The sequence below is a fragment of the Cryptotermes secundus genome, unplaced genomic scaffold (genome assembly GCF_002891405.2).
Source record: "Cryptotermes secundus unplaced genomic scaffold, Csec_1.0 scaffold994, whole genome shotgun sequence".
Lineage (NCBI taxonomy): Eukaryota > Metazoa > Arthropoda > Insecta > Blattodea > Kalotermitidae > Cryptotermes > Cryptotermes secundus.
The window spans coordinates 63,389-74,470 of NW_019734328.1; the positions used below are offsets into that span (position 1 = coordinate 63,389).

The 11,082-nt window shown below is 40.1% G+C and overlaps 1 protein-coding gene across 1 annotated transcript in view; it reads right to left on the minus strand.

Annotated features, from left to right (window-relative positions):
* LOC111868689 (gastrula zinc finger protein XlCGF7.1-like) overlaps positions 1–5,710 on the minus strand; it is a 7,706-nt gene extending 1,996 nt beyond the window's left edge. Inside the window, exon 1 of the mRNA XM_033753137.1 lies at positions 5,564–5,710. Coding sequence (XP_033609028.1) covers positions 5,564–5,596 — 33 coding nt within the window. The 5' untranslated portion in view covers positions 5,597–5,710. The remainder of the gene's footprint in view (positions 1–5,563) is intronic.
* Between the last annotated feature and the right edge of the window lie 5,372 nt (positions 5,711–11,082).

The following is an 11,082-nucleotide window of genomic DNA, read 5'->3' on the forward strand; positions in this document are numbered from 1 at the left end:
AAACATGTAAGCATAATTTCCTGCTTCCTGATAGAACCAAATGACTGCCACACCAGAATACCAAGGCTGAACTGACTGCAATTCGTTATGCTGTGTTGGTCCACATTCTTGCCAGGATGAGATGAAAGGCTAAAGCCAGAAACATTACCACCCAGAGGTTGTTCTGCTGACAAACTCAAAAGGAACACAGCTTCACTGGCAGCTGCATGCAATGGCGGTACAGTAGGTCCTGGTTATCTATGGTTAATTGGGACTGCAAATATGCCACTTGAAGTGAATCCCCTTAATAGGGAAAGTTTCACCCGCAAAAAATAATGTAAACAAGAGTTAATACGGACTGCTACAGTAGAGGTTACCACATGTCTGTAAAGTGAGAAGGTAGCATGCCATCCATGAAATATATTAAAAAAGGAATCTGAATCCAACGAACAGAAAATCAACTCCTGCAGCCATTCTAAACTAATGACCATACTTTTTTAAAATAACAATACTTTACACATACAAATTTAATACATAAGTACCATGTGTTTGCGACTATCCTTATCTTTCAAAGTATACAGAACAATAACTTTATATTCTGTGTCTGTCATATAGAATGAGAGAGAGAGAGAGAGAGAGTGCATGTGCATGCGCACTCACACTTTTGCTCATAAAATTTCTTTATAGCATGTTAACACTACTTCCAATTCACATTCAATCCTGCCAGAATCACCAGAGAAAGGATCATGGTTAATGATGATAACTAGTAAGTTCTTTACTATAGGATTCTGACGATGGTGTATAACACACTGATATGTTGGGATTTTGGACTTTATCCATCGTCCTGGTTTTTAAGATAACAAATAAAAACACGTTTCGGAAACTGGATCTGTTTCCGTCCTCAGGTGAAGGAAAACACCTATTCAGTTGGGTCCCTTAGAAAGAGCTAGCCTCAATCACTGGACGCGATTGAGGTCCAGTGACTGAGGCTAGCTCTTTCTAAGGGACCCAACTGAATAGGTGTTTTCCTTCACCTGAGGACGGAAACAGATCCAGTTTCCGAAACGTCGTGTTTTTATTTGTTATCTTAAAAACCAGGACGATGGATAAAGTCCAAAATCCCAACATATCAGTAAGTTCTTTGCTTATGTATAACTGCCAAGGGGGTGTGTAATTTTGTAGATATTCTGGTTTCCTTTTTTTGTGCAGAATATGACGATATACAGTATTATTGTGTAAGTATGCAAACATAACACAGTCTAATTAGCTATTTCTCTTTAGCTTGTGTTGAGGTTAGTGTCTGGGGTGGTACTGACAGGAAGATAGATGGTTTAACATACAGTTAAGAGTATCTTACCTTGTGCAACTACAAGGAGTGTTCCGTATATAATGCCTCCTATTTTTTTTTAATGATAACTACAACAGATACAGAAAGCATAATAACACAGTTAAATAGAGCAAGATTTCACCTACTCAGTTATTTTTCCACATAATCACCACCATTCATTATGCACTTTTGCCAGCGATGAAGAAGAGCCTGTATGCCACGCTCGTAAAAGCGGGCACCAGCAGAGGCAAGCCACTTTCTCACAGCTGCAATGACAGCATCGTTGTCTGGAAAATGTTGCCCATGTAGTCCATCTTTCACAGGCCCAAAGAGATGGAAGTCTTAAGGTCCTAAATTGAAGCCATAAGGTGGATATGGCAGAACAGTCCAGCCAAACTTTGCGATGTGCGCGATGGTCGCCAAACTGGTATGGGGTCTAGCATTATTGTTTTGAAAGTGAAAGGTTGTCTGCTTCTCTGGCCTGACTTGGGAAATGCAGGCTTTCACTTAGTCAGCATCGTCTTGCAGCGTTCAGAATTGACAGTCTCACCAGGCTCCAAGAAATCCAACAAAATGACACCCTGCCTATCCCAAAAGACCATGCACATCTCTTTCTCTGCCGATATCTGTATTGAACTTCTTTTTTCTTGGGGAATGCGGATGTCCATGGACTGTCTTTTGGATTCCATCTCGTAGTGGTGACACCACGTCTCATCTCCGGTGATCATGCTGTCCAGAAACTTGTCACCTTCAGCTTCAAACTGGTGCAACAGGTCCTGAAAGACTTCCATTCAATCAGTTTTTTGGCCCTGTGTAAGCATCCGCAGGACCCATCTGGAACAAACTTTGCGATAATCCAGCTTCCCTAACATTGTTTCCAATGCATTACAGATATTAAGCCGTGCACACAGCTCCCTGGTCATTATCTGCTGATCTGTATGGATGAGCTGATCGAGACGCTGTTCATTGTGAGGAGTGACAGCTGAGCAGGCATGTCCAGGGCGTGGTTTGTCATGCACTTCACTTTCGCCACTGTTGAAATGCACTACCCACCACCTCACTGTGCAGCCATCCACTGTATCGTCTCCATACAACTTTAGCAAGTGTTGCTGGATGCCAATTGTTGCAATTTGTTTGGCAGTGAGAAATTCAATAACACATTTCTGTTTTGTATGCACTTCTATGTCAGGTACCATTCTGGTAGACTGCTCTGCTGTCACTATCTGCTGCACGACAACCAAACTCACAGTACATTGGCGGGAAGGTTCAACCTTTACTACAACACCACTGACATACAGCTCAGATGTTACAGATTAACACAAAAAAATAGGTGGCATTATATATGAAGTGCCTTTCGTACTATACTGAATAATGTTTTTTGCCTTTGTTGTGTTTATCTTTGAGTAGATGTATCTTATCATATTTGTACAGAGAGGTTCTTACCATTGTTGAGCAGTTCATGGCTCTCTCCATTTCAAAGTGAATGGTGCAGCATTGGCTGTAAATCAAATACAAATTTTGCCAAAGAATCAGCACACCTGATGGCTGATAATGTTTGGAATTAAGGGAAGTTATTAACTTTGTGGACTGCTTGATGGCATTATGTTTCAAGGCAGTAGTAATCAGCACCATTAGCCATGTATTCTCAGTTACAAACACTTAGCACTGTATTTCATCATGATGCAGTATACTTTGGAGAAATGTGTATTCTGTATGACACCTACATCAAACACAAATCAGCCAGAAAATGCTGGTGACAATTTCATGATGAAACTGTTTGCAGCAGACAAACAATTCACAATTTGGTCAATAAACTTTGATTAACAAGACTCTTAACAGGAAAGAAACAAAAATATGTGCTGAGTGCTTACTGAGAAAAATACAATGGGCAGACTTGAATTACTTCATTCTGAACGCTACTGGCCACAGGCATATTGATTCATCGGCAAAATTTGTATGCATTTTGCAGCTGCAGCGCACCAGACATTGTGAAGCAGAGTCATGAACTGGTCCAGTAAGAACCTCCTTGTGTATAAATAAGTAAAAATTTTCTTTGATGTTCATCATGTTCATGAAGCTGAGTCCTTGAGAAGATGCCAATTGCGCAGCTACTCAAAAACTTCCCAGTGCTTTATGGAACCAGAAGGTATATTACCATGTTCACAAGAGCCCTCCACTGGTACCTATCATGAGCCAGATCCATCTAGTCCATATCACCCAATTTTATCACTCTAATATCCATTTTAACATTTTCCACCCACTTACATCTTGGTCTTCCTATACATCTCATCCTAAAGAGTAGAAACTATGAACCTCCTCATCATGCAGTTTCCTCCAATCTCCTGTCACTGCATCTCTCTTCAGTCAAAATAATCTCCTCACACATCGTGTTCTCAAACACCCTCAGTCTATGTTCTCCCTTAATGTTAAAACCAAGTTTTTCACCAATACAGAACCACAGGCAAAATTTCAGTTTTGTATATTCCAATTTTTATGTTTTAGACAGCAGATAAGAAGACAAAAGATTCTGGACTGAATGGTAGCAAGTATTACCTGAAGTCAACCTCCTCTTAATTTCCCCCTAAATGAGGTTTTGAATCTTTACAGTCAATCCAAAATATCTGAACTATGCCACTTTTTCAAAACATCTGTTACCTATCTTTATATCATGATTTTGCTCTGCATTCTGGTGATGAGATAGCAACATATATGAGGGTTGGAACTTTAATAGTGGCAACACTGTTGTAGAGATGCCATGCAATGGAACCAAATAATATCGCTTATACCACATGTTGGTTACATACCTACCCTTACCTCAGAGCAAATGGACTCTCCTTTCCCACAGCACGTGCATNAAAATAATATACACATATACACGGTGCCAAATCCCAGAAGACTGCTTTCTTCATAGTCACCGACGTGAAAGCCTCAAATATTACAATACAGCAAGTATCTGCAAACCAATTACTACGTCTCGGCTGCATTTTCCAAGGTCTGTTTCTAATGTAATGCTCCAGGGATTTTTAACTCTTCTTATACTATCCACTGATTAATTCATTATAACTTCTCATTTGCTAGTAGTTTTGCAGTGCACATACAGCACAAACACCAAGTAACTGACAACAAGCACAAAGTTAAACACCACNGAAGTGTATGCTGTTTCCATGTTACTGGAGAGTGATCGATGCCATACGATTCGTGAGATGGCCCGAGAGACAGGATTGTTGCATATGAGTGTGCTTCACATTCTGAAGGAATGCCTGGGCATGAGAAAAATTGCATCGCGATGGGTTCTGCAGGATTTGACAGAAATGCAGAAATGGCAAGCTGTGGCTGATTTGTTCGATTGATGGGGCTGGGAAGTGCTGTACCATCCACAATACTCCCCGGATTTAAGCCCTTGTGACTTCGACTTGATCCTAAGATGAAGGAACCACTTCGAGCATTCGCATCAGAACTGTTCCAGAGATTCTTCAGGCAGCAGACAACTCCATTCAAACTATCAACACAACAGGTGCTGCTAAAGGTATCCTACGACTTCCACATCGCTGGCAACAGGTTGTACACAATGCTGCTGACTATATTGAAGGACAGTAGAACTTTGAAACATGCATCTATTTTGTATCAGTTGTAAATAAATAGTTGCCACTATTAAAGTTCTAACCTTCGTACTTAGTTTTCTCTGTTTACTTTTAGGCCAACCTTCTTACTAGCATCAACTAAAGTTTCTGTGTTTTTCTTTATCGAAATGAAGACACAAAACAGCTAATACAAGTTTTGAAAATGTGGCAGAGTTCAGATATTTGGGAATGACTATAACAAATGAGAACCTGTTTCAGGAGGAAATGAAGAGGAGGTTGAATTGAGGTAATGTTTGCTGCCATTCAGTTCAGAAACTTTCATCTTCTTGTCTGCTGTCTAAAATAATACAAATTAGAATATACAAAAGTATGATTTGGCCTGTGGTTCTGTATGGGCATGATATGTGGTCTCTGACATTAAGGGAGGAAAACAGGGTGATGAGAATATCTGGATTGAAGAGATGAAGTGATGGGAGGTTGGAGAAAACTGTGACAGTAGTTAGTATCTAGTATTGTGATTTGGGGGGGGGATTTTATTAACAGATCAAATACCGGATCATTTTGTGCACCACCTTGTAGCTTCCCAAGCTCTACTAATGTCCACCTCAGTGTCTAAGTTTTCCAAAGCTGCGAACCTATTTGAGATTTCAACATGAAACTGCTCTTTACCCTCTACCTCGTTTAATTTCCTGGGATTGAACCTCTCCATATGAACAGTTTGCTGTTTTTTCTCACTGCCAGGCTCTCCCTGCTGGTCATGGTAGCCGAGTGGTCTAGGGCATGAACTGTCTTTGGTCACTCAGAAGCTGCGATCTTGGGTTCAAATCCTACACAAGACATGGATGTTCAGTGTGTATGCATTTATTCTGTGTTTGTGTTGTCCTGTGTTTAGGTAGAGGCCTTGTGATGAGCTGATCGCCTGAACAAGGAATCCTACCATCTGTAGAGCGATAAAGAAACTGAGAAATCAGCCCTATGCTCCAAAGTGGGAGCAAGAGGAGGGGGAAGAAGTAATTTTTCCCTAACTTTTGCCACCACCAGGTAGTGGTCAGTATCACAATCTGCTGCCCTGAATGATCGGACTTCAAGTCTACTTGAATGCCACCTCCAATCTACCAAAATATGGTCAATTTGGTTGTGTGTCTTTCCGTGAGGAGATATCCCAGTAAATCTGAGTGTGATGATGTGGGAACATTGTACTTTTGACAATAAGATTTTTGGATGTGGCAGGATTTACTACTGCAATGCCATTATCATTATTACTTTTGTGCAAAACTCACATTCCCAATTGTTGGTTTGAAAACTTCTTTGCTAGCTTCTATGGCACTGAAATGTCCTAACAAGATTTTCATGCGATACTTCGAGAATCTATTAAATACATGTTCTAGTTCCTCGTACAACCTGTCCTTTCTTCTATTGCCAGTAGGGTGGGACTAAGTCCCTTGTACTGCAGCCAGTTCTGGCCTATTGTACCAGCACCAGATGATAGTTGAGGGTGATTGTGGAGCAATTGGTGGAATGAAGATTGGCAGGGGAAACCGAAGTACTTGGAGAAAACCTGCCCCAGCGCCACTTTGTCCACCACAAATCCCACTTGACCAGACCCGGGATCGAACCCGGACCGCCACTGTGGGAAGCCAGTAGCTAACCGCTTGAGCTATGTCGTGGCTGAGAACATGTCCTTTATATCATTGATTTTATCCTCTGTTGGTTTCATGAACGTTCAGAACGATATCCCATCAGTGACCTCTTAGTATCGTGTACAACTAACAAACTCTATCCTCTTAACTACCGATATGATTCTCTTATGTATGAAAAATCTGTACCTAACTCATGATTCTCATTCCCTTTTCCATAGCAAAATGTATATTCGCCTACTGGTTCAGTGCCACCTCCGTCCCATCTGAGCTCCTGGACTCACACTAACTGCAACTTATATTTTGATATTTTTTCTGCCACTGCCCTGGGTGAACCTGCCCTATACATACTTCTCACATTCCTTGTCGCAATTAAATTGCATTAAAGGATTGAGGAAACTTTGCTGTCACTTACTGCACCCAAAATTCCTTACAGACTGCTGCTGTAACTCCCAATAGCAGAATGAGTCATTAGCGCTGATAAACGTACACTGGCAGGTGGGGTTATCTTGTCACTGCAGTTAAGTTGCAGTAATAGTCAGTCTGTGTTAGAGATTTCGATAGGCAGTCGACATTTATACTGAAATGAAGTTCACTACTCAACAGTGTTTGTTTATTGTCAAAAATTTTCCAAGGAAAAAAAACTTACAGAAAATGTATCAGTATGTTTCATCATAAATATCCTGATCCACTAGTTCCCAAAAAGTCGTGTGTGAAAAGGTGGCAGGCCACAGGTTCAGTGCGTGACATAAAGAAGCAATCAAAGAGGACTGTTCTAACTGAAGAAAAAGTTTGGGATATTGTGGCACAACTACAGATCAGTCCTTGAAAATTGTTAAGACGCTTAGCACAAAAACTGGTGTTTTCACCCATATAATGTAAGAGAATGAAATAACACATGTAATTAGTTCAATTACCATGGACCAACTTCAGAAGGAGTCACATAATTTATTTGTGCAATGCAAGCAGAAGGGGGTCACTTTCAGCACCTGTTATAAAGCTAGGTAAGTTTGTGTTATCTTTTTACAGTGTTCTTATAAATGTGTGCATGTACGGAAACTGATGTGAGGGACAGTCAAAGAGAAACGATCCATCCACTCTACGCATTCCCCTATTGGCAGTTACAGCAGAAATCTGTGAGAAATACTGTATCTGACTCGTGCTACTTCCCCAGTTTCCTCGATGATTGAACCCCTTGTATTATGTCCATTTACTTTAGCTTCTGTTGTTCATTCAAAGAATGTGTTGAGGTCCAAGACCCTTTGTGTCATTTTGTAACAAACTTAGCCCCACAACCAACCCCCAACCTGGAGGACCATCTTTTCTTGGCCATCTGTGACTACTTATTCCATATATTCACAGCTACCCTCCATATCTAGAGGCCGTCTCCTCCATTCGCAACCTGAGAATATGCCATGCCATCGTGACAAGGGACTGACCTAACATGGTCATGTTCATTAACCCTTCTGTGCCGGGCTCGGTGTCTTCTACACCAGCAGTTTCTGTCACATGCTGGCCGGGTCAGTGCACTGTACGCTTAGTGTAGTGCTAAGTTTCAGCGCTTGTTTTTCATGTAAAGTAATACTGTTGATATGAAATTAAAGAGGACGTTTCTGGCTATCATTTCATATATTCACTGTCCCACTTTGAACTTCCCATGTGATTTGCATTTCATTCGATTTCTTTGAAGAAGTTTTGTACTTTGCCACGTAGTGCGCTCTGTTACTGGAATAGTATTGAAATAAATATGCTAGTTCAATAGTGTGTGCTCTCTGTGCATGTTGATAGAATTGAAATTTGATTCTCTTCAAGCAGAATTTGACAAGTGCTGCTTCTACATTGGAATTTGTAAATGCGAGAAACCGAGAAAGCACGTGTAGAGCTTACAATATGTAGGGTATGTGATGTTGACTTTAAAAGAAGTTTGTTATGACTGCTATGTTGGATACATTGAACAGCTTCCTATATGAATGCCTCTTTCTACATTCCCCTTTGTTCCATAAATAGAATCATGCAGTTCGCATGTAACAGCTATGGCTAGCTCAAGCAAGAAACATTTAGCTGTGCTGATTGAGGAAGAGTTGGAATATTTGCTTCAAAGCAATTCTGAGCAAAGTCTGTCAGGTTCAGATTTTGACACTGAGAATGAGACAGATCAATGGTTCTCAAACTTTTTACCTCTGAGGCCCCCCTGAGAAGAGTAAATACTCTCAGGCCCCCAGCCTGTTTTTTTTATCAAAATATAAGTCATGGTATGTTTGACGTTTTATTCAGTTTATTTTGTGTTTTTCTACATACTATTTAGCAGTTTTCTTACTCAAACTTAAAGTATCACAATACTAGGCCTACAATAAAAATTAGTTTTAACACTTGCAATTAACCAAAATATGTACTGAAATGAAACGATATTTAACTAACAAGTATTTAAATTTTTTCTGCAAAGAACATCAAACATTTAAACGTCAAAGTTCAGTGTGATGGATGGGCCTGCTTTTGAGAACAAATTTTATCAAAACGTGGAGTAATATCAGAAATGGCCACTCCAACTTCTTTAGCAATATTTAGCCTTGAACGATATTTTGACTTTATAGCTGCCACAGTAGAAAAGCCTGTCTCGCATAAGTAAGTTGTTGCAAAAGGAATCAGGATTTTAATGCCTTTTGGCTCAGTGTTTGGAATTCCATGCACAATATGTATCCAGAACTCCAGCAAAGACAATTACTTAAATTTACTTTTTAATGAAGTATCATTAGTGAGATCGATGAGTTGTTCTTGCTCATTTACATTCTGAGATGATGGCCCAGGAGCATTTTCAAATGGATTTTTAACCCAATTAAATTTATCAAAATCATTGTAAATTATTCATCGAAATGAACTTTCAACATTATCAGATGATCAATTAGGCAGCTTTTTATGTCCATTGGAAGCACTGGATTATCAGTGTCTTGTACCATGGACACCAGAGTAGGGAACATGTCTAGCATGTCACTTTCCATACTCTTTCTCCAGAGCTCTAATTTTCTCATGAATGCTTTCACTTTGTCATTCCTAGAAAGTACAGTTGCCTCATTCCCTTGAAGTGAAGTGTTGAGGATATTTAGTTTCTCAAATATATCTGTGAGGTATGCCATTTTCAATAAAAAATCCTTGTTGCTGAAACTGTCTGCCAGAGTGATTTTCCCCATTTAAAAAACAGAACATCTCATGCCTCAGCTTAAACATTCTCTTTAATATCTTGCCTCTTGAAAGCCATCGAGCATCACTAAAAAACTACAGAGCAGTGTGTTCGGCACCCATTTCCTCACGCAGCACTTTAAAAATTCTAGATTGCAGAGGATGTGGCTGCTGCCGAACTATCAACGCTGTCTCTGGCATACGCGTTTTATAATTGCTGGTAAAGAGAATAATTATTAGTTATTTTGAAATTCATGATAATTAAAGCCTGTACTCATCAAAAGTTTTTCTATATGTATTTTTATTTTTTGTTACTATTTTAATTGATTTAGGGCAGTTTTAATTTTTATCTGTAAGAAAGTATGCTGCGCCCCCCTTCAAGCCCTTCACGCCCTCCCCCATTGGGGTTGCGCCCCACAGTTTGAGAACCACTGAGTTAGATGATCGTGCCTTGCTTGTTGCTGTGGGAAATGAGGGCAGTGATGAAGATGATGACAGTGTTACTCAAGACTTCATTTGGGAGAATATGGAGAACTATAGGGGACAGTGGGAAAATTTCAAGGGTAGTGTCAGAGCTCGAGGTCCTGCAAAACATTCACGGAAATTGTGGATGTTTCTGAGTTTTTTCAACAAAGAACTTACTGATACTATAGGCACAGAAACAAACAGATACACGGAGCAGTTCCTATGTGCGCATGAACTATCAGTCAGGTCGCATGTTAGGGCATGGAAAACTGTGAAAGAGGGAGAGATTTATGTTGTGTTGGGTTTGTTCCTGCTCATGGGCATTATACAGAAACCTACTATTCGGTCATATTTTACTACGAAAAGAGTAATTTCCACACTGAGATTTAGAGGCATTATAACACGAGACAGACTGGAGTTAATGTGTAAATATTTGCATTTCGATGACAATGAAAACATCGGAACTTTTGAAGGACCAGAAATACTTTTCAAAATTTTCCCAGTTATTTCACATCTTAATAACAAATTTCAGGAACCGTATCTCCCAAACCAGGACATTTCAGTTGATGAATCATTGACACTTTGGAAAGGCCATCTGTCTTGCAAACAGTACCCCCTTCTCAAGGCATCCAAATTTGGAATTAAAACTTATGAGTTGTGTGACTCCACCATGGGGTATTTATGGTCCTTCCTTGTATATACAGGCAATGATAAGCACTTGACTCCCCCTTGACCACAGCAGACACCAATAAAACTTCAGCCATTGTCCTGAAACTGGTAGAACCTCTCCTGAAACAAGGCTGGACTGTGTGGATGGATAATTTCTAATTCCCCATCTCTAGCCAATCTACCGAAAATCATGCACAAGACTGACTGTTGGGACTCTGAGCCATAATAACATGCCACCAAAACTGAAAAA